This window comes from Dendrobates tinctorius, unplaced genomic scaffold (genome assembly GCF_039654945.1).
Source record: "Dendrobates tinctorius isolate UK_male_01 unplaced genomic scaffold, ASM3965494v1 ptg000250l, whole genome shotgun sequence".
In the NCBI taxonomy this organism is placed as follows: domain Eukaryota; kingdom Metazoa; phylum Chordata; class Amphibia; order Anura; family Dendrobatidae; genus Dendrobates; species Dendrobates tinctorius.
In genome coordinates, this window is record NW_027361917.1 from 26,041,539 (window position 1) to 26,066,160 (window position 24,622).

A 24,622-nucleotide genomic window follows, 5' to 3' on the forward strand; every position below is an offset into this window, starting at 1 on the left:
CCATAGGCCCGTGCCCATATACCCATCATACATATCCTCCATCCCATAGGGCTGTGCCCATATACCCATCATACATATCCTCCATCCCATAGTCAACCATTATGACATCATAATGAGCGGCGGGGTTTGCAACCTATGATGACATCAGCGTCGCCATGGCAACCATTATGACATCATAATGAGGATCAGGGCTTGATTATACACACACTTTTTCCCCATTATGCAGATAGGGGCAAAATTTTTAGTGAATTGGAACGCGCGGGGTTAAAATTTCGCCTCACAATATAGCCTAGGACGCTCTCTGGGTCCAGACGTGTGACTGTACCAAATTTTGTGGCTATAAATATAAATAATAAACAAGGGAAAGGAAACAATCACACAATGCCTGTATATAATACAATAATCTCAGAGTGTATAATAATAGAAATATCAATATCAAGAGTGTGATAGAACCAATCCCCCAAACAAGGGATGGCAGACCATCCGGGTATAAATAAAAAGAATTCAAAGATGGATTGAAATAAAAATCACCAGGATGGAAAAAATGGTAAGAAAATAATAACAATAATAATAATAAATAATACAATCTGTTAAAAATAGAAATGCCTATATTGAAATATTGGCACAACAATTAAATGCATTAAAAATGTGTGTGTATATGTGTATATATATATATATATATATATATATATATATATATATATATATAATAAGATAATAGCATATACAACCACAAAAGCAATATATTTATGGACAATGGAAAAACCAGTCCATAACAAAAGGCTTAATTAATGATCCAGGTACAAAAAAGTGCATTAATAAAGTGACATAAAATATCTAATGAGTGTGCCCAGAGTGCAAAAAGTGCTATTGTGCAAAGGAATTATACATACAAATCGCCATGAGGCGTGTGCAAAACACAAAATATAAAATACCTGTAAGCCAATTGGCGCTATATGGGTTGTATAAGAACGTGCCCCGACGCGCGTTTTGCAAATAGAATCTCCTTCGTCAGGGGGATAGATACTATCTAGCCCCCTGACGAAGGAGATTCTATTTGCGAAACGCGCGTCGGGGCGCGTTCTTATACAACCCATATAGCGCCAATTTGCTTACAGGTATTTTATATTTTGTGTTTTGCACACGCCTCATGGCGATTTGTATGTATAATTCCTTAGCACAATAGCACTTTTTGCACTCTGGGCACACTCATTAGATATTTTATGTCACTTTATTAATGCACTTTTTTGTACCTGGATCATTAATTAAGCCTTTTGTTATGGACTGGTTTTTCCATTGTCCATAAATATATTGCTTTTGTGGTTGTATATGCTATTATCTTATTTTATTATATATATATATTATATATTATATAAAATGTGTGTGTGTGTGTGTGTGTGTGTATATATATATATATATATATATATATATATATATATATATATATATATATATATATATATATACACACACATTTTTAATGCATTTAATTGTTGTGCCAATATTTCAATAAAGGCATTTCTATTTTTAACAGATTGTATTATTTATTATTATTATTGTTGTTGTTATTTTCTTACCATTTTTTCCATCCTGGTGATTTTTATTTCAATCCATCTTTGAATTCTTTTTACAAATTTTGTGGCTGTAGCTGCGACGGTGCGGATGCCAATCCCGGACATACATACATACAGTTGTGGCCAAAAGTATTGACACCCCTGCAATTCTGTCAGATAATACTCAGTTTCTTCCTGAAAATGATTGCAAACACAAATTCTTTGTTATTATTATCTTCAATTTGTTTTAAATGAAAAAACACAAAAAGAATTGTCCTAAAGCCAAATTGGATATAATTCCACACCAAACATAAAAAAGAGGGTGGACAAAAGTATTGGCACTGTTCGAAAAATCATGTGATGCTTCTCTAATTTGTGTAATTAGCAGCACCTGTAACTACCTGTGGCACCTAACAGGTGTTTGCAATAACTAAATCACACTTGCAGCCAGTTGACATGGATTAAAGTTGACTCAACCTCTGTCCTGTGTCCTTGTGTGTACCACATTGAGCATGGAGAAAAGAAAGAAGACCAAAGAACTGTCTGAGGACTTGAGAAACCAAATTGTGAGGAAGCATGAGCAATCTCAAGGCTACAAGTCCATCTCCAAAGACCTGAATGTTCCTGTGTTTACCGTGCGCAGTGCCATCAAGAAGTTTAAAGCCCATGGCACTGTGGCTAACCTCCCTAGATGTGGACAGAAAAGAAAAATTGACAAGAGATTTCAACGCAAGATTGTGCAGATGTTGGATGAAGAACCTCGACTAACATCCAAACAAGTTCAAGCTGCCCTGCAGTCCGAGGGTACAACAGTGTCAACCCGTACTATCCCTCGTCGTCTGAATGAAAAGGGACTGTATGGTAGGAGACCCAGGAAGACCCCACTTCTTACCCCGAGACATAAAAAAGCCAGGCTGGAGTTTGCCAAAACGTACCTGAAAAAGCCTAAAACGTTTTGGAAGAATGTTCTCTGGTCCGATGAGACAAAAGTAGAGCTTTTTGGGCAAAGGCATCAACATAGAGTTTACAGGAGAAAAAAAAGAGGCATTCAAAGAAAAAAACACGGTCCCTACAGTCAAACATGGCGGAGGTTCCCTGATGTTTTGGGGTTGCTTTGCTGCCTCTGGCACTGGACTGCTTGACCGTGTGCATGGCATTATGAAGTCTAAAGACTACCAACAAATGTTGCAGCATAATGTAGGGCCCAGTGTGAGAAAGCTGGGTCTCCCTCAGAGGTCATGGGTCTTCCAGCAGGATAATGACCCAAAACACACTTCAAAAAGCACTAGAAAATGGTTTGAGAGAAAGCACTGGAGACTTCTAAGGTGGCCAGCAATGAGTCCAGACCTGAATCCCATAGAACACCTGTGGAGAGATCTAAAAATGGCAGTTTGGAGAAGGCACCCTTCTAATATCAGGGACCTGGAGCAGTTTGCCAAAGAAGAATGGTCTAAAATTCCAGCAGAGCATTGTAAGAAACTGATAGTTACCGGAAGCAGTTGGTCGCAGTTATTTTGGCTAAAGGTTGTGCAACCAAGTATTAGGCTGAGGGTGCCAATACTTTTGTCTGGCCCATTTTTTGGAGTTTTGTGTGAAATGATCAATGTTTTGCTTTTTGCTTCATTCTCTTTTGTGTTTTTTCACTTAAGACAAATTAAATGAAGATAATACCAAAGAATGCGTTTGCAATCATTTTCAGGAAGAAACTGAGTATTATCTGACAGAATTGCAGGGGTGTCAATACTTTTGGCCACAACTGTACATACATACATACACACACACACGCACGCACGCTTGAGCTTTATATAATAGATGTGTGCATCCACATATTTAAGGTTTCTGTTCAGGCGTTGCATGGCCAGATTCATTAAGAGGCGTGCGCCTCTTCTAAGTGTGCTGCTCCAGAAATGCTACCTGACTGTGCTTTGCCCCCTGAATTCGGTCATACTGATAAGCACCAAAATGTTGCAAAAAATATGCGCAGCTTTTCTGTTGCACAAAAATATTGTGACTTTATAAAGGTTTTACATCGGTTTTCTGCCGTAAAAACTTTGGGGATGATATTTAATGTATTGTTGTTGATTATAACAATTTGTAAGCAATCGTATTTTCTTAAGTAATATCTTGGCTCTTAATGTTTCTAAAAGTTGTGAGCTACAAAGAGAAACTATTATATTTCTCTTTAATATAAGAAAAAAAGTGAAGATAAGAAACTTTGAGAAATAAAAAATGTTCAGGATCTATGGTCATCGTTATAATTTTATTTCTTTTTCAGACCAGGGAAATGAATCCAAGGGACAAGCCTTTCAAGGAAACCAACCACCATTTCACAGTATGTGATTTCTATATTTCCATTTAATCCATTCAGTGATGACAGACTACTTAAAGACCACCTTTCTTTGGTTTAGTAGATGTTTAAAGAAAACCTGTTGCCACACTTGTACATGTGAAGGCATTCTAAGCAAAAACGTCTGATTCTGTCTAGTTGGATTCGCCTGTTCCAGTATGAGTTGTATTCTTCTTGACAACTGCTTATTCCCCTCACAGACTGAAGTATGCTGACTTCCTCCTATATACCATATGAGTTTGCTCACAGCCCCTCTTTACAGTGTGATCATCCGCATAGTCTTTTATAAATAGCGTGAGCCCCACTTGGCTTCCCCATTTGCAGTGTGAGCCACATAGTCTCCTTATATACAGCATAAGCCCCACATATCCTCCCTGTATATAACATGAGCTCCCACATAGCCTCCCTGTATATAGCATGAGCTCCCACATAGCCTCCTTGTATATAGCGAGAGCCCCCGCCCGGGCCTCCCTGTGGGCAGCGCGAGCCCCCGCCCGGCCTCCCTGTGTGCATTAATACATCTCATACACGCGGAAAAAACTAAAACGCCACATAGTCCCCTCGCTCGTTCCTTTCCGCCAGCGCTCTGCATTGCACAGGTGACTAAATGAAATGTCATCACAACAGCTGGCTCATTGATTGGTGGGAGAAGGTGCCATCCCCCCTGCTACTCCAGTGTATTCACAGATGTCTGCATGCACAGGATGCGGTGACGGTGGGCGAGGGCATCTTGCGGCCCGTGGGCCACAGTTTGAGCTCTTTGAACTGGAGCAGCCAGAAGGCTGGAGGTGTCCCAAGGGCTGCACTTTGTCCAGGTCTGCCTTATACTGATTGAAGCAAGATGTTTTGAATGTTTCCATTTTTTATAATTTGCATACCGCTAACACATCTATCCATCCTGTTTTTTCCTTAATTCTACAACTTCTTGTTGTTGCAATTTTATTGTTATAGGGTATATATATATTTTTTTCTTTTTTAATGGTCGATGATTATCTTTAATATTTTACATTTTCAGACCAGGGCAACGGCCCCCAGAGACCACCCGGCCCCCAGAGACCACCCTTTCAAGGAAACCAACCACCATTTCACAGTATGCTATTTCCATACTTCCATCTAATTCGTTCAGTAATGAGACCGACTACCAAAGACCACCTTTCTTTGGTTTAGTAGGGGTTTAAAGAGAACCTGTTGCCACATTTGTATTTGTGTAGGCATTCTAAGCAAAAAGTCTGATTCTGTCTAATTGAATCTGCTTATTCCAGTATGAGATGTGTTGCCTTTTGACTACTGCTTATTCTCCTCACTCCATTTAAAGAAGCACTACCACCAAAGTTTTGATCCCCCTCAATATATTGCAGTCATCATATTATATGGCACTGTGTACTTACAATTGCTCATTTTGCTTTTCTACCCAGTAAATTCTCTTTTCTCTGCTCTGTAGAAACTCGAAGTCTCTCTTGTCCCTGCAGAAATCATTCCCCTCTTCAACTCCTGACGTCATTGCTCCACTCCTCCCCACTGCCAGAGACTTTTGCAGTGACTTTTATGACTTGTACAGAGAAAATGACCTCCTGTTTCTACATAGAGCTTAGGATTCAGCTACTCAGACAGACTGAAGATGTACAGCTTTCTAGATTTTGGACTCAACTGACAAGTGTATCACACATTTTACTCTTTCAGACCAGGGAAACGGACCCCAGAGACCACCCTTTCAAGGAAACCAACCACGATTTAACAGTATGTTACTTCTATATTTCCATTAAATAGTGCAGTGATGTGATGAGACCGACTACCTAAAGACCACCTTCTTTTGGTTTAGTAGGGGCTTAAGGAGAACCTGTTGCCACATTTGTATGTGTGAAGACATTCTAAGCAAAAATTGTGTGGTTCTGTTTAGGTAGATCCTCTGTTCCACCTTGAGATGTATCTAATTTAACCGCATTTAACTAGATATGCCGACCTATGTGACATGTTTATGGTGCACAAGCAAATCCCCCCCCCCCTTGTAAACTATGCATTACTATGCAATCCTTTTTTTTTTTTTGCTTTTTAACACCTTGGTGACAGAGCCAATTTGGTACTTCATGGCCAGGCCAATTTTTACAATTCTGACCACTTTCAGTTTGAGGTAATAACTCTGGAACCCTTCAACGGATCCCACTGATTCCGAGATTGTTTTTTTCGTGACACATTGTACTTCATGTCAGTGGTAAAATTTCTTCTCTATAACTTGTTTATTTATGAAAAAAACAGAAATTTTGTGAAAATTTAGCAATTTTCAAACTTTTAATCTTTGTACCCTTAAATCAAAGAGTGGACATTATAAGGGTTAAAAGTTGACCAGTGACTTCTCATTTTTCCAAAAAAATTTACGAAACCATTTTTTAGGGACCACCTCACATTTGTAGTAAGTTTGGCGGGTCAATATAACAGAGAATACCCAAAAGTGACATCATTCTAAAAACTGCACCCCTCAAAGGTGCCCAAAGCCACATTCAAGAAGTTATTTAACCCTTCAGGTGCTTCACGAGAACTAAAGCAATGTGGAAGGAAAAAATGAACTTTTCACTTTTTTTCACAAAAAAATTACTGTGGAACCAATCTTTTTAATTTTCACAAGGGTATCCAGAGAAAATGGACCACAAAATTTGTTGTGCTATTTCTCCTGAGTACACCAATACCCCGTATGTGTTTGGGCGCATGGCAGGGCTCAGAAGAGAGGAAGCACCATTTGGCTATTTGAACGCAAAATTGGCTGGAAACAATGGTGGCGCAATGTTGCGTTTGGAGACCCCCTGATATATCTAAACAGTGGAAACACCCCAATTCTAACTCCAACCCTAACCCCAACACACCCGTAACCACAGTCCCCAACGGTAACCACAGTCCCCAACGGTAACCACAGTCCCCAACGGTAACCACAGTCCCCAACGGTAACCACAGTCCCCGCTCTAGCGGAAATAAATAAAATAAAAAAAAAGTATTATTTTTCCCTAACTAAGGGGGTGATAAAGGGCGGTTTGACTTACTATTTTTTTTATTTTGATCACTGTGATAGACCCTATCACACTGATCAAAATGAACTAATAAGAGGGAAATTAAATGGAAAATCTGACTTTTTTTTTTCTTTTTTGCGGTCACCGTTATTCTGGTAGCGGCGATCGCAACGCTGGGGTCTGTAAAAACCGACCCGAATCATGTTCTCTGGGGGGGGGGGGGTCAGCTACCCCGGTAGCTGAGACTCCGGAGAAATTCCGACTTTGGGGGGCGTTATACACTTATTTCTCAGCGCCGTTAAAAAGCGGTGCTGAGGCATAAGTACCCTTAATTAAAAGGTGTAGCAGCAGTTGTTAAGGCGTTAAAGGGGCTCTCAGTCCCTGGTATCATTCAAACTGCTGCCTATCCTACTCGCGTATCAGAACGGGCTGCAGACTGATGACCTACAGCTCCTGAGACCTGTGACTCAACTGATGAGTTGTATCACACATACCCTGTCAGAAGCCGAGGGCACGGCTGCGATATATGAAGCTATGGTTTAACCTACATTTTGCTCAGCATGGAGACTTGGCAAACCCAACTGGAAAGCAAATAAACATTGAGGAGGATGATGCTGGAGCCTCCCCAACATGTTTAACTACACAGGCGTCATCAGGGAGAAGAGGCCTCATTATAGCCCCCTTTTTTTTTTTTTTTCCTCTGATACCTGTGGAGAAACAAGTTGGGGAGGCTAGTACATGACTATTTTTTATATAACCTATGCATAATAGGTTGGATAGTAATAATATGTTAGGGCAATACAGCTGCGTTGTTGACTTCAGAAAAACTAAATAGCTGCCAAAAGCAGTTGGGTAAAAGTGCTATCTAAAATTATAGGATACACCTCGTTCACTTATTCCCTCCCAATAATGGCAATGTGTTTTCAATAATTTATGGTCTTTTCGCTATTAATGATATGAATTTAAAGTAATGTTTCAATTGGGGTCTTTAGTTAGGAGCTCTCTTTTTGACTGTTGCAATCTGTTGATATGATATCCAATACAAAATAATATTGTGGTACTGTGTTAGCCAGAAAAATAGATGTAAATACTTTGGTCCTCCCAAAAAATTGAGAAAAGTATTCAAGGAGTGATACCTTTATTGGCTAACCAGAGAAATTATATTTGCAAGCTTTCTCCTACGCCTCATTGGGGGACACAGAGACAGTGGGGTGTTATGCTGCTGGCCACTAGGAGGACAGTAAACCAGAAAAAAAGTTAGCTCCTCCACTGCAGTATACACCCTCTCGCTGGATGAGACCTCCAGTTCTTTGCTTAGTGTCTGTAGAAGGCACTTGGGTCTGGCTTCAGACCCCACCGTTATTTTATTTTTGAATTTTCTGTAAATTTTTATTTTTTAATTAACGGAGTGAAGGGGGCGACTGTTCCTTTCTACGGCCCGCTCTCCCCCGAACCAACAACAGGCAAGCACGCGGAGTATACCTCCCCGTACACTTTCCAGCGACGAATGGGGCTGATTCCTCTGACGATGGTTCCCTTACAGTCGGTACTCCACGGATACAAGGGCAAGCGCAAAAAGAACGTAGCACAGGAGTGCATGGAAAAGGACGTGAGCAGCGCTTTTTCGGATGTCCTGAATCAGCCCCAGAGCTCTCCATCCCCCTACCACAGGGTGGATCGATTGAGCAATACCCCTTTAAGACCTCCTCCAGCTCTGCTGTATCGCCCGGAGGATGAGACAGCAGGAAGACCCCGGACAGTGACGACCTGCCTGAGCACAGGAGTGGAGGTATGGGGTCGGGCTCTGTCCCCCTGGAGAAGCGCTGACTTAATGTCAGCGGCGGTGCACCGGCGCCCCATCGCACCCCCCCGCGCTCAGGTAGGCCAGAAATTTAGTCCCCGGCTTTTCCGGCATGCTAGGCCGCAATTTGAATGACGCCTACCTCGGGTAGGCCAAAAATTTAGTCCCCGGGTTTTTCGGCCTGCTAGGCCACAATTTGATTAGCGCCGCCCGCGCTAACGTTGCCGTCCCCTCCTCTTGGCGCCTCATTACTTACGAGACACACAATTCTAATCTCGGGGGCCATGTCTTCAGCTGCCGTTAACCCTTTCAAGAGCGCTATGCCTGCTCTGGACAGCCGGATACCGGGTGACACCACAGGGCCACCGCTATTCCTCCCCGGGACACAGCACAGGACCGGGGTAAGCTGCTTCTGCCCTCAGAACAAAGCTTAACCCCTTCCCGGCACATTCCCTGCAGCTGCATACCAGAATCTGCCTTTAACCCTTTCAGGAGCGTTATGTCTCAATCTAAGGAGGCTAAACGGGCTGCTAAGAAGCACACTGCGTTTTTTACCGTGTGTACCACTTGGAAGACTGCCGTGCCCAGACTAATCCGTTATGCACGGACTGCGACCCGGCCTGCGCTCAAACGCCGCCGCTGCTGCGGGGTTTCCTGTGTTAAGTCCCCCTGAGTGGGTTGCGTCCCTGTCACGGTCAGTGGAGTCATTGACCCAGGCCATAGACTCCCTCCGGGAAGTCTCTTTAAGTCAGAAAGCGTCCTTACCGCCCGAGCAGGGCTCTGGCGACGGCGGGGAACCGTCCACCAGCAGGGGCCATTCTCGCTCAAGGGATGGTCAGGCTAGAAAGCGGACCCATGACGCGTCCCCTAGTCACGCTTGCGCTTCAGCACCGGCGAGTTCTGTCTCTCGCTCTCCCTCTCCTACTGTTCGCAGCAAGCACGACTCGCTCCAGCACACGCTATCTCATTTGAGAGGACCAAACGTGTACACAAGTTATTTACCAGCCATCTGGAGTTTAAGGACATTGTCCAGAAACATAGGCATCGGCCACATAAGCGGTTCACAGGGCAAAAGTCTACTGAGACTAAATACCCTTTTGCTCTAGACCTAATGAAGGATTGGTTACAGTCCCCTTCGGTGGACCCTCCGGTATCGCGTCTTGCTTCTAAAACGCTCCTATCCGTCTCTGAGGGCTCCTCAGTCAGAAACCCCTCCGATCCTCAAACTGACTACCTTGCCCGCTCAGTTTTTGAAGCTTCACAAGCGGCACTTTTTCCATCTTTCGCGGCGACTTTGGTCACTAAGGCAATGGCCGCTTGGGCAGAAGTCTTAATTACTGCCTTCAGGTACCAACATTCCTCCGGAGGCAACCAGGGTCGCCAGGCAGATAACTCACGCAGCAGACTTTGTAGTGGACGCTTCTTTAGATGCCGCCAATTGCGCTGCTCAAACTGCCGCTAATGCTATCTCCATTAGAAGAGCCCTATGGCTCCGCGACTGGCGGGCAGATGCCACATCTATAAGAGCGTTTACTTCCCTGCCCTAACAGACTGGTCGCCTTTTTGGAGAGAAACTGGACCAGCTCATTTCTGATACTACCAGGGGGAAAGAGTAAATTCCTTCCTCAATAAAAGGATGTTCGGCCGTTTCGGAGCCAACAGCCGACGCGTATTCGACCTTTTCGCAACAATTCCGGTTGGTCCTCCACTACTTTCTCTTCCGGATCAAGTTGTTCCCCGCGGATTTTCTCAGTCACCAGGGCCTTGCCTCGGGAGAGTGGTCTCATCCGGAAGTCTTTCAGCAGATTTGTCATAGTTGGGGGACTCTGGTTGTGGATCTCATGGCCTCAAGACTAAACAAGGTTCCTCGATTCATTGCCCGATCGCGCAATCCATGCGTCATTGTAGCTGACGCCCTAGTTCTGTCGTGGCACCGGTTCTGGCTCCCGTACATCTTCCCCCCCCCCCCCCTTCCCTTGCTTCCGAGGGTCATCAAGAAAAACAACAGAGGGCGTACCAGTGATCCTAGTCGCGCCAGATTGGCTGCGCTGGGCATGGTACGCAGAACTGATACAACTGGTCGCCGACGTCCCCTGGCGATTTCCAGATCACATGGATCTACTCTCGCAGGGCCCGATTTACCACCAGAACTCCGGGGCCCTGTCTTTGACGTTCCTGAACTTTCAACAGGACAAGGCAGTTCTCAGGACGTCCCCGTCCTTCCAGCCCAAAGTCGTATCCTTTTTTCATCTCAATGAGGAAATTGTTTTGCCTTCCTTTTGTCCGGCACCAGTGCATCACATTGAGAAGGCCCTCCACACCCTGGATGTGGTTAGGGCTTTGAGATGGTACATCTCGCAGACTGCTCCCTTCCGCAAGTCAGATGCCCTGTTCATACTTCCAGAGGGGCATAGGAAGGGTCTAGCCGCTTCAAAAGCAACACTAGCCAGGTGTATTCGCTTGGCAATTCAGGAATACTACCGTGTCAGGAATGCGCCTGTCCCAGTAGGGATAAAGGCGCACTCTACCCGCTTAGTGGGTGCCTCTTCGGCCATTCGGCACCAGGCCTCGGCAGAACAGGTCTGCAAGGCTGCGACTTGGTCCAGTCTGCATACTTTTACAAAACAGTACCAAATTCTTTCTCAGGCCTCTGCGGATGCAGCTCTCGGCAGACGCATCCTGCAATCAGCAGTACCACAGTGTTAAGTCAGTGGTATATGGGGTATTAGCAGATGTATGCTCCCCACCCAGGGACTGCTTTAGGACATCCCACTGTCTGTATCCCCCAATGAGGCGTAGGAGAAATAGGGATTTTTGTGTACTCACCGTAAAATCCTTTTCTCTGAGCCAATCATTGGGGGACACAGCACCCACCCTGTTTATCCTATTGGCTCACTGTAGCATTCATTTTGACATAGTTATGGTTATTGTTGACTGTTTATGCTCCTGCTTTTTTCACCGCACTGGAGAAATCTCATCCAGCAAGGGATGTATACTGCAGGGGAGGAGTTAACTTTTTTTTGGTTTATTTAGTGTCCTCCTAGTGGCAAGCAGCATAACACCCACTGTCTGTGTCACCCAATGATTGGCTCAGGGAAAAAAATTTTTACGGTGAGTACACAAAAATCCCTATGTTAACCTCTTTGATATCTTGCCATGACATGTAAGGGCTTGTATTTCTGTGCGTGGGGCTCACCCTCGATACTGAATGATTTAAGATGCTTTGAAACTTTCCATTTTTCATCCTTTGCATGTAATTACCACGTGTGTCCGTCCTGTGATTTCCTTAATTGTGCAACTTTTCCTTCTTGATGTTACAATTTCAATGTTGAGGTGTATATTTTTTTATGATGTATGATTTATCTTTAATATTTTACGCTTTCAGACCAGGGCAACGTACCCCAGAGACCACCTTTTCCAGGAAACCGACCACCGTTTCACAGTATGTTACTTCTATATTTCCATCACTAAAGAAGGAAAAGTTATGGAATTATGGAGGATCAGTAGACATAATGATCAAATGACAAAAATCTTTTCAGTATTCTATGTAAGTCATGCTCAGAAATACACTTAAACATGGCATGCTATCATGTTATTAATGGTTTCCCGAGGACTGTTCTGCCACTCTGAATGCACTTAGACACGCTAATCAGTGACGTCCCAGATGTGATCTACGGGAGACAAGTGAAGACGCTGCACACTACGGTAATACGTTTAGGCCATGTAGGCTGCTCACAGTAGCACAAGCAACAGGCGGCCTGCCATTGTCATGTTGAAACTTAGCCCCTGACACACTATAGAGAAGTGTCCATACCCTGTGTGGCCTAAATGTGCTGCTATGGTCTGCAGTGTCCCTGGACTACTCTCTCGTCGAGCACATCTGAGTAGTCATTACTTGGTGATTTCAAAGGGAGCTGCCAGCAGCGGATCTTGATGATGTGCTTGCCCAAGTGCATTCAGCATGGCAGAAAATTCCCCAGACAACCGTTAATAACCTCAGTGATATCATACCATGGTAGATCAGTAAATGTATTTCTGTTTATGGGGCTCATACTCTACTGAATGAAACAAAATGTTTTTATGTTTCCATTTTTTCATCATTTGATATCATTAACACGTCTATCTGTCCAGTGATTTCTTTAGTTCTATGATTACTTCTGTGGTGAAATTTTACTGTTGAGGAGTATGTATGTATTACAGAATTTTGTTTTTTTATGGTCGATTGGTTATCTTTAATACTTTACTATTTCAGACCAGGGAAATGGACCACAGAGACCACCCTTTCAAGGAAACCAACCACCATTTCAAAGTATGTTACTTCTATATTTCTATCTTATCACTGCAGTGATGTGATGAGACTGGCTACCTAAATACCACTTTTATTTGTTTAGTGGAAGTTAAAAGAGAACCTGTAGCCTCATTTGTATGTCTGAAGGCTTTCTAAGCAAAAATGTCTGATTCTGTCCAGTTAGATCCTCTTCCACCATGAGATGTGCCTATTCTCCTCACCCCATTTAATTAGCTATATCCACCTATCTGATATGTTAATGGTGGAGTTGAATAAATGGCTATTAGCTGATTGAGCCTTGGAACATTGCAACTGCACAAAGCAAATCTTTATTTTCTTCTTTTTCCCAGTAAATTATGCAATTTTTTTTTAGGGGTTCTTCAAGAGTCAGATCAAATGGCGTCTACCTATCCTACTCGCATATCAGATCGGGCTGCAGACTGAAGACCTATAGCTCTTAGACCTGTGACTCAAATGATGAGTTGTATCACACATAATTCCATCAGCGGCTGGGAGCATGGCTGCCAGATGTGAAGATATATACTTAAACTCACGTTGTACTCGTCAAGAAGACTTACTGCACCCAACTGGAAAACAAATTGTAATGCACCAGGGCAGTGTAGGGCATCGTGGCAGTGACCTAGGCAGACACAGTCCATATAAAGAAAGCATGGAGCTTTATTTTCAGCCAAATGGGTAGCAAACAGTAAAGAAACCAAAAACCACAATGACTTGATCGGCTAGGCCAGGGGTGGGGAACCTCAGGCCCCAGGGCCATTTACGGCCCTCAATGACCTTTTATCAGGCCCCCGGACAGATTCTCAGAAACCGCAGTCTTGGGTAGGGAGCTGTATTTTGATTGCCGCCAGCTCATTAATTTCTTCTTGCTCTGTTAGCACACACACAGTGTTCACTACTGAACACTAAAGGGCTTGCAATAAAAGATTACGTCCTGAAACCAGTGCCAGAGTCAGGATGTACTTTGTGGGCGCAGTTTGTACGGCCCCCGAAGGATGGTATAAATATCCAAATCGCCCTTTGCAGAAAAAAGAGTCCCCACCCCTGGGCTAGGCGCCAGCTAACATACCATACTGCTGACTCGCGCTACCAGGGATGCATACGGGCTTGGCTTTCCAGCAACTCTGCGCTTAGCACATTTAATAGCTGTGCTGAGCAGGAACGCATCATGTCAGTTCAGAGGCTGTGACACTCTGAAGCGTTTCCCTCAGCCTTTTTTGGGTCAGTAATGAGACTTCTCTCAGCTGAGCTGAGTAAGCCTCCAGCAAAACCCATACTGGAGCAGGAATAATGAGATTCAACACTAAATCTTCCTCCTCACCGCAATGAAACTCATCCAGAACTATCATAAACCGGCCAGCACCTAAGCTGCTGCACCAACCAGTACTACCCAGCTTTAACCCCTTAGCGACAGAGCCAGTTTGCAGCTTAAAGACCAGGCCAATTTTTACAATTCTGACCACTGTCCCTTTATGAGGTTATAACTCTGGGACGCTTTAATGGATCCCGCTGATTCTAAGATTGTTTTTTCGTGACATATTGTACTTCATGTTAGTGGTAAAATTTCTTCGATAAGTCTTGTGTTTATTTATGAAAAAAATGGAAATATGGCGAAAATTTTGCAATTTTAAAACTTTAAATTTTTATGCCCTTAAATCAGAGAGATGTGTCACACAAATTTCTTAATAAATAACATTTCCCACATGTCTACTTTACATCAGCACAATTTTGGAAGCAAAATTTTTTTTTGTTAGGAAGTTATAGGGTTAAAAGTTGACCACCGATTTCTCATTTTTACAGCAAAATTTACAAAACCATTTTTTTTAGGGACCACATCATATTTAAAGTCATTTTGAGGGGTGTACATGACAGAAAATACCCAAAAGTGGCACCATTCTAAACACTAGACCCCTCAAGGTGCTCAAAACCACATTCAAGAAGTTTATTAACCCTTTAAGTGCTTCACAGGCACTAAAGCAATGTGGAAGGAAAAAATTAACATTTAACTTTTTTTTGCAAAAAATTTACTTCAGAACCAATTTTTTTTTATTTTCACAAGTGTTAAAAGGGAAAATCAACCACAAAATTTGTTGTACAATTTCTCCTGAATACGCCGATACCCTATATGTGGGGGTAAACCACTTTTTCAGCACACGGCAGAGCTCGCAAGGGATGGAGTGCCGTTTGTCTTTTTCAACGCAGAATTGGCTGGAATTGAGATCGGATGCCATGTTGCGTTCGGAGAGCCCTTAATGTGCCTAAACAGTGGAAACCTCCAACAAGTGACCCCATTTTGGAAACTAGACCCATTAAGGAACTTATCTAGATGTGTGGTGAGCACTTTGAACCCCCAAGGGCTTCACAGAAGTTTATAACGTAGAGCCGTGAGAATAAGAAATCTATTTTTTTCCACAAAAATGATCTTTTCGCCCCCAAATTTTTATTTTTTACAAGGGTAACAGGAGAAATCATACCCGCAAAGTTGTTATGCGATTTGTCCTGAGTACGCCGATACCCCATATGTGGGGGGGAACCACTGTTTGGGTGCATGGGAGAGCTCGGAAGGGAAGGAGTGCCATTTTGGAATGCAGACTTTGATGGAATGGTCTGCGGTCATCATTTTGCGCTTGCAGAGCCCCTGATGGGCCTAAACAGTGGAAATCCCCCACAAGTGACCCCATTTTGGAAACTATACCCATTAAGGAACTTATCTAGATGTGTGGTGAGCACTTTGAACCTTCAAGTGCTTCACAGAAGTTTATAACGTAGAGCCGTGAAAATAAAAAATCCATTTTTTTTTCCACAAAAATGATCTTTTCGCCCCCAAATGTTTATTTTTACAAGGGTAACAGGAGAAATCATACCCGCACAGTTGTTATGCGATTTGTCCTGAGTGCGCCGATACCCCATATGTGGGGGGGAACCACTGTTTGGGCGCATGGGAGAGCTCGGAAGGGAAGGAGTGCCATTTTGGAATGCAGACTTTGATGGATTGGTCTGCGGGCATCATGTTGCGCTTGCAGAGCCCCTGATGGGCCTAAACAGTGGAAACCCCCCACAAGTGACCCCATTTTGGAAATTAGACCCCCTAAGGAACTTATCTAGATATGTGGTGAGCACTTTGAACCCCCAAGCGCTTCAAAAACGTTTATAAACGCAGAGCCGTGAAAATAGTCTTTTTTTTATTTCCACAAAAGTGATTTTTTTAGACCCCAATTTTTAGACCCCCAAAGTTGGCAAATAGTGGAAAGCCCTCAATTCTTGCTCCAACCCTAACCCCAACACACCCCCTAATCCCTAACCCTAATCCCAACCCTAATCCTAACCCTAATCCTAGTTCGCCCTAACCCTAATTCTAACCCTAGCCGTGGCCCTAGCCCTAGCCCAACCCTAACCCTAGCCCAACCCTAACCCTAATGGAAAGCTGAAAAAAAAATTTTTTTCTTTATTTCATTATATTGGCCTATATAAGGGAGTGATAAACGGGGGTGTTATGTACTATTTTTTTTTATTTTGATCACTATGATCGTTTATCATAGTGATCAAAATAATGAATGGAATCTGCCAGCCGGAGCCGGCAGATTCCCGGCGGGCGCACTGCGCATGCGTCCGCCATTTTCAAGATGGCGGCGCCCATCGGAGGATGCCGGCGGGACGTGGGACCACCGGGAGGGCCACGGAGAGGTACCGGGGGGGGGGTCGGGGACCCTATTTCTCTCTCCTCTGATGTGCGATCACATCAGAGGAGAGAGAAATTAAATGTAAGATCGCGGCTTTTTTTTTTTTTTTTTTTGCGGTCGCCGTTATAGAGTTAATAACGGCGATCACAAAAGAGGGGGTCGGTAAAAACCGACCGATTCATGTTCTCTGGGGTCTCGGCTACCCCTGGCACCCGAGACCCCGGAGAAAATCCGACACTGGGGGGCGCTATTCACTTAAATCACAGCGCCGTGAATTAACGGCGCTGTGGTTTTAGTACCCTTAATTACCGCCGTTAAAAGGCGTATCGGCGGTCGTTAAGGGGTTAAATATCTCGACCAGCTTATCTTTCTGTTTTAGATAGTCTTCATCCAGTACCTTCCCTGTTGGTCGCCTACAAAATAAACATTGAGGAGGATGTGACTGGAGATGACCCTTTTTGTGCTCGGCAAGGAAGGAGGTATATTTCATCACATATGACAACCACGATCCCAGCCCACTGAAATATGTGTGATACAGCTCTTGTCAGTTGAGACGCAGGTCTATGGATCTATATGTCTTTAGTCTGTAGCTTGTAAAGGGAAATAAATGCAAAATTGACTCCTCAATATTGAAATTTCAACAACAGAGAAGGAAAATTTGTGGGAACGTGAAAATCACAGGATCGATGGACACAATGATGATATCCTAATGATAAACAATACTGAATAACAAAGATATATTTTTCATGAGTCATGTGCAGAAATACACATTCTCAGCAGATTACCATAGGCAAATAGAGATCCCCTTGCTAAAGACCCTAATTAAAACATAACTTTTAATTCCTATAATTAAAAGCAGAACGACCCTACATTATTAAAAACACTTATGCCATGATTGGGAAGGGAATAAGTGAACCAGATATATCCTAGTATTCTAGATAGGTAAAACCAGAGGAAGAGTCCTGAGAAGAGAATTTGCATCTTCCCAGTGCCTTCTGGGATAAGCGAAGAGTCTCCGCGAGCTCAACGATCACTAGATTTTGGCCATTGCAGCTGAAAAGAGGAAATCTGTAAACCGCACGCCTATTGGCGTGCAAATTTTGGCTAATTTTTCATCGTTTTGAAATCTCTTTAACAATAACAATATGGAAGAGGCCAGGAGCCATTTGGTGAGCTGCATTTCTTGCTACATATTCACAGACTTACCAGTGGAAAAGCCAAACTTCACATGCCACAAATGCAAGCTTGTGTCCCTGTTGGAGGAAAAGTTGCAAAATCTCGAAGAGAGGTTAGCTACATTGAAGATCATTAAGGAAGGTGAGTTCCTAGACAGAGCAGAATTATCTCATCATGTTACAGAAAAAGAAGAAATTCAAAGTGCACCTGAAGAAACAGAGGAATGGAAACATGTGATCCAGAGAAGTCGGAGGATCAGGAGGCAGTCAGCACCCATACTGCTCAGGAACCAGTACCAGGCTCTTACACAGGAGAACGATGAAGAAATACGTCAGGATAAGACTTTGCCCACAAACAGCAACCTTGTACGCCTTCAAAATCCTCCTGGATGGAGAAAGAAAAATGTGAAGAAGAAATGGAGAGTGGTGGTCATGGGGGATTCCCTGTTGAGAGGAACAGAGGCCGCTATCTGCAGACCGGATATAACCTTAAGAGAAATGTGCTGTCTTTCAGGTGCAAAAATTAAAGATGTGTCTGACAGGATATTAGGACTCTTCAGACCTACAGATGACTACCCATTCCTGCTAATACATGTGGGGACAAATGACACCGCAAGAAATGACCTGGAAACCATCTGCAGTGACTTTGAAATCTAAGGTAAGAAAGTGAAAGAACTGGGAGCGCAGGTGGTCTTCTCTTCCATCCTCCCAGTGGATGGCCATGGAACAAGGAGGTGGAATAAGATTCTGCAGGTGAACAACTGGCTACGTCGATGGTGCTGTCAGCAAGGATTGGATTTCTGGATCACGGAGTGAATTACCTATACCGATGGACTACTTGCTAGAGATGGGGTGCACCTTACGAAGACTGGAAAACATGTATTTGGAAGTCGCCTTGCTACACTCATCAGGAGAGCTTTAAACTAGAACAATGTGGGAAGGGAAGCAAAAGGCCAGAAAAATCCATACACCTGACAAATGCTATTGAGAACTCTGCTATTAGAAGTGGGAGGAAAGAACAAAGACAAAAGAATCTAAATAGTAAAAATATTGGAGAAAGAGAAACCAATCACAAGCTAAAATGTTTGTATACTAATGCACAAAGCATGGGCAACAAAGAAGGAGAATTGGAACTACTAACGCAGGAAAAGAAATATGATGTCATTGGAATCACTGAGACTTGGTGGGACAATACACATGATTGGAATACAAGGCTAGAAGGATACAACTTATTTGCAAGAAACAGACTTGATAAACGAGGAGGAGGTGTCGCATTGTATGTTAGAAACGCGTATATCTGCACAGAGATTGAAGCTTCAGAGACTGGGTGTTCTGTGGAAACTGGGTAAGAATACAAGGACAGAACAATGGAAAGGACACCATTGTAGGCATTTACTACTGGCCGCCTATGCAAGCTTAAGATATGGATTAACTCTTTATGCATCAAATGGCCAAGTTCTCCAAAAAATGACATGGTTGTCATGGGAGATTTCAACTATCCTGACATTTGCTGGGAATCTCTCTCAGGCAAAACTAACAGGTCAAGGAAATTCTTATCCTCTCTTGCTGACAACTTTATCTTCCAAAAGGTAGGGGAGAAAACAAAGGGAACTGCTACCTTGGATCTAATCCTTATAAACAGGGAGGAAATGGTTGAGGAGGTAAAAGTGGCTGGGACCCTAGGAGGTAGCGACCATGCTATTTTAGAATTTTGGATAACTAGAAGAGGAAGACCTGTGAATACTCAGACGTCAAGGTTAGATTTCAGAAAGGCAGATTTTAAGGGATTCAGAAAGAGAATTGGAGGGATCCAATGGCTGGATATCCTTAAGGACAAAAATGTCCAGGAAGGATGGGAAATCTTGAAAAATGAAATTCTCAAAGCCCAATTGTTAACAATTCCGAAAACAGGGAAGAATAGGAAGCATTTAAGGAAACCAGGATGGATGAACACAGAACTTAAGCACATGCTAAAAAGGAAGAAAGAAATGTTTATAAAATGGAAAGAGGGAGGCATATCTAAAGAAGAATATAATGCTGTCTGCAGAACCTGCAGGGCACAAATCAGATCTATAGCTGACAATGGATCGAGGCTTGCAAGAGATGTCAAATGCAATAATAAAGGATTTTGGGGATATGACAAAGTAAAAGAAAAGTCAAAAATGCAATAGGATTTACTCTGTCGCCTCATTGGGGGACACAAGACCTTAGTTTTTGCTTAGCTGTGTCCCCCAATTAGAGGCTAAGAGAGAGATTTTACGGTGAGTACACAAAAATCTCCTTTTACTCTGTCGCCTCATTGGGGGACACAGCTAAGCAAAAACTAAGGTCTTGTGTCCCCCAATTAGAGGCTAAGAGAGATTTTACGGTGAGTACACAAAAATCTCCTTTTTACAGGATGAAAATGATGAAATGGTAAGACAAGATGTTGAGAAGGCCGAACTTTTAAATTCCTATTTTGCATCTGTTTTCTCTCAGAAAGGAAATGTAACATCAGCTGTTCTACACTGTCCTATTAAGGGAATAGATGAATCCAGGATATCTATAAATGGAAAGATAGTCAGGAAACACTTAGCTAACCTAAGTGAATTCAAGTCTCCAGGTCCAGATGAAATACACCCCCAGAGTACTGAAGGAGATAGCAGAAGAAATTTTTGAACCCCTCTACATAATCTTTGAAAATTCTTGGAGAACAGAAGTCCCAGAAGACTGGAGAAAAGCAAATGTTGTTCCTATCTTCAAAAAGGGGAAGAAGGTGGACCCAGGCAACTATAGGCCGCTGAGTCTGACTTCTATACCAGGAAAGATCTTTGAACAAATTATTAAACAACATGTATGTAAGTACCTGGATAAGAATGAAGTGATTAAACAGAGTCAGCATGGGTTTGTAACTAATAAGTCATGTCAGACTAACTTAATTTCCTTCTATGACAGAATCACTGATTGGGTGGATCAGGGAAATGGTCAGACCTCATATGGAATACTGTGTCCAGTTTTGGGCACCACATTTTAAAAAAGACCTCAACAAACTGGAGCAAGTTCAGAAAAGAGCGACCAGAATGGTGACCGGTCTTCAAACCCTGTCTTATGAAGAAAGGTTGCAGGATTTGGGAATGAAAGACTAGAAGCAATGGGATGAAACTGAATGGGTGGAAACACAGATTAGATATTAGAAAAAACTTTTTGACAGTGTGTGGAACAGGTTGCCATGAGAGGTGGTGAGTTCTCCTTCAATAGAAGTCTTCAAACAGAGGCTGGACAGACATCTGTCTGGGATGATTTGGTGAATCCTGCTTTGAGCAGGGGGTTGGACCAGATGGCCCAGGAGGTCCTTTCCAACTCCACGATTCTATGATTCTATAAGTACTAAGTGTTTTTGGCTGCTATTTAGTTTTTGTGTGGTCGACAATGCAGGTCGGTTGCAGAGACCCTTACCTCTTGTTACTATCCTCCCTATCGTGCATATACTATATAAAAGTTAGTCAGCTACTAGCCTCCTCAACATGTTTCACCACACAGGCTTCATCGGGGGAAAGAGGCTATATATTATTAAGTTACGTTTTATTTGGAGCCTTTAGTTAGGGGATGTCTATTTGCCTATGGCAATCTGTTGATATAGTAATATAACCCTACGCTGACTGCTAAGCAGTATTGGTTTGTGTTGAAATACATGTACTTGCACAACATAGCATGGTATCAATCAGGTTATTAATGGTTTCCTGAGGAATGTTATGCCTCCACTCTGAATACTCTCGGGCATTGATAACAAGTGATGACAAGTGCAGAGATGCTGCAGATCACAGGAGTATGTTTCGTTGTTTTTTTTGGCGATGTAGGATGATCACAGTAGCACAAGCAACATTGTCACGTTGAAAAATGGTTCCTCTGACACATCCGAGAACTGGCCGTAACGTGTCTAGTCTAAATGTGCTACCATGGTCTGCAACATCTCCGGACTTGTCTCTCATCAAGCACATCTGTGACGGTATTACTCGGCAAATGCTAAGGAAGCTGCCAGCACCAGATCTTTGATTTTCTTGCTCCAGTGCATTCAGCATGGCAGAACATTCCTCAGACAATTATTAATAACATCAATGATATTGTGCTGTGTATTTCTGTGCCTGGGGCTCACCCTCGATACTGAATGAATTCAGTTGTTTTGAAAATATTACCATTCATCATTTGCATATCATTAACACTATCCGTCTATCCGTCCTGTGATTTAATTGTACTACTTTTCCTTTCCGTTGCAGTTTAAATGTTCAGGCTATAGTTTTATGATCTATGGTTACCTTTAATATTTTACTCTTTCAGACCAGGGAAACGTACCCCAGAGACCACCCTTTCAAGGAAACCAACCACCGTTTCACAGTATGTTACGTCTGTATTTCCATTACTAAAGAAGGAAAACTTGGGGAATTATGAAAATCACAGGATCAGTAGACATGATAATATCCAAATTATGAAAAAATCTTTATTCAGTATTCTCTACACATTATGAGCAGAAATACACTTAGCATGCCATGTTATGTAAGTATCAGTTAATTAATGATTTCCCGAGGATTGTTCTGCCAATCTGAATGCACTTAGACACGCTAATCAGTGACGTCCCAGATGTGCTCTATGGGAGACAAGTGTGAAGATGCTGCAATATGTTTAGGCCATGTAGGCTGCTCACAGTAGCACAAGCAATATGCGGCCCACTATTGTCGTGCTGAAAATTGACTCCTGGTCTCTATAGAGAAGTAATCAAGTAAAGAAGTTATGTTCCAGCTCCTATAAAATTCTTGTGCTTTATTAATCCATTAAAAACAATATTTATCTTGGAAAATACTGCAAAAAAGATTGCCAAGTCAGAGCAAAGCGACGCATTTCGATCTAGACCATCTTTATCATAGCTTATACATCTATGGCAACTATCACAATTTATAACGAGACTAAGCCAATAGAAAATTTGATCAAAATCACGTGATATGCGTGAAAGGTCCTGACAGGCAAAATAAATTAGAAAAAAGCTATACAAATAATCAAAATAACCAAAGAGGAAAATATATGGAATAAAAACATACCATATATACTCGCGTATAAGCCGACCCGCGTATAAGCCAACCCCCTAATTTTGCCACAAAAAACTGGAAAAACTTATTGACTCATGTATAAGCCGAAGGTGGTGCTGCACAAGGGTTAATGGTGGTCCAAAAAGATGCTCCATAGATAAATACCCCCATAAAGTGCTGCACAAGGGTTAATGGTGGCCAAACAAGATGCTCCAAGGATAAATGCCCCCCATATATTGCTGCACAAGGCTTAATGGTGGCCCAAGTAGAAGCTCCATACATAAAATACCCCCCATATGCTGCACAAGGGTTAATGGTGGCCAAGTAGAAGCTCCATACATAAAATACCCCCCCGTATGCTGCTGCTGCCGCTATATAAAGAAAAAAAAAGGACTTACAGGTGCCTGTGTAGCCGCTGGCTCAGGCCCCCAGCACTGGCTATATTTACCGTTCCCCGCTCCATCGCTGTCTCCCGGGTCCTGTGCATTGATGTTAGCAGAGGGCTCGCACTGACTACGTCATCGCGCCCTCCGCTGAATGTCACAGCCAGAGGACCTGGGTGACAGCGATGGAGCGGGGACAGGTAAATATTGCTCTGCTCCCCGTCCTCCCCAGTCATACTCACCCCCCTCCTGGCGCACGGTCTCTTCAGCCCCTGCTTCCCGCATGATCTCGGCATCCCAGGCTGTTCCTGCATTCAACGGTCACGTGCTACCGCTCATTAAATATGTGCATATTCATGAGTTTAATGAGCAGTACCACGTGACCGCTGAATGCAGGAACAGCTGGGATGCTGAGATCATGGGGGAAGCAGGGGCTGAAGAGAACGTGCCAGGAGGGGGTGAGTATGGTCTCTGACACCCCCTGCCGACCCCTGTATATGATTCGCGCATAAGCCGGGGGGGGTTGCCTTTCAGCCCCAAAAAATGGGCTGAAAATCTCGGCTTTTACACGTGTGTATACGGTATATAAAATCAACATTCATAATGAAACATTAATTCATTTTGCTTATTTAATCCATTTGGATATCTCATATTGAGACTAAAGCTCCAAAAGTCTTCTCACGTGAGGAGACTCCTTCCAGCATCTCCCCCACGTGAGTGTTGCCAACATTCTCTATGCCGCACACTTGAAAAAATGTGCAGTGATCATGATGAGCAACAAAATGTTTTGCTGCATCAGAAATATTACGGTTAGAATTAGTCACATTTCTCGTTCGCCTTATTGGGGGACACCGAGACCATGGGTGTATGCTGCTGCCACTAGGAGGCTGACACTATGCACAAAAAAAGGTTAGCTCCTCCGCAGTGTACACCCCACCGACCGGCATTGAATTCCTCAGTTTAGCTTAGTGTCAGTAGGAGGTGGACACGGGTCTTTAATTAGACCCATATCTACCTCGATGTGCGTCGTTCCTTTCAGGTTTTCCCGGAGGGATACAGTGTGAACAGTCACATCTGTACTCCCACAAGGAGTCTGTGAGTACGGCGTGTACTGCCACCCCGTATCCTCACAGTTCTCCGTAGCAGGACCACCAGCCTTCCTGGCGGACGCCAACACGAAGATGTGTCAGCGATCCAAGAGGGTCCTCGTCGCCAGTCTCCCACCCACTCGCCTACCAGAGCCTGACGGTTGGTTGAGACGCAGACTCTTCTTGTACAGGTACATTCCTCGGGACGGGTAAGTATGGGGAACCTTTGGCCTGCA

The 24,622-nt window shown here is 43.3% G+C and overlaps 1 protein-coding gene across 16 annotated transcripts in view; it reads left to right on the top strand.

Moving 5' to 3' along the window:
- The window catches only part of LOC141063498 (heterogeneous nuclear ribonucleoprotein L-like), a 187,943-nt gene that overhangs the window by 82,804 nt on the left and 80,517 nt on the right, over positions 1-24,622 (top strand). For 3 of the 16 annotated variants that reach the window (XM_073557574.1, XM_073557567.1, XM_073557568.1), the window contains exons 7-12: positions 3,829-3,885; positions 4,916-4,990; positions 5,581-5,637; positions 12,083-12,139; positions 12,950-13,006; positions 22,173-22,229. In XM_073557574.1, coding sequence (XP_073413675.1) covers positions 3,829-3,885; positions 4,916-4,990; positions 5,581-5,637; positions 12,083-12,139; positions 12,950-13,006; positions 22,173-22,229 — 360 coding nt within the window. The remainder of the gene's footprint in view (positions 1-3,828; positions 3,886-4,915; positions 4,991-5,580; positions 5,638-12,082; positions 12,140-12,949; positions 13,007-22,172; positions 22,230-24,622) is intronic. The other 13 variants (XM_073557570.1, XM_073557572.1, XM_073557580.1 and 10 more) reach the window with 6 other exon arrangements.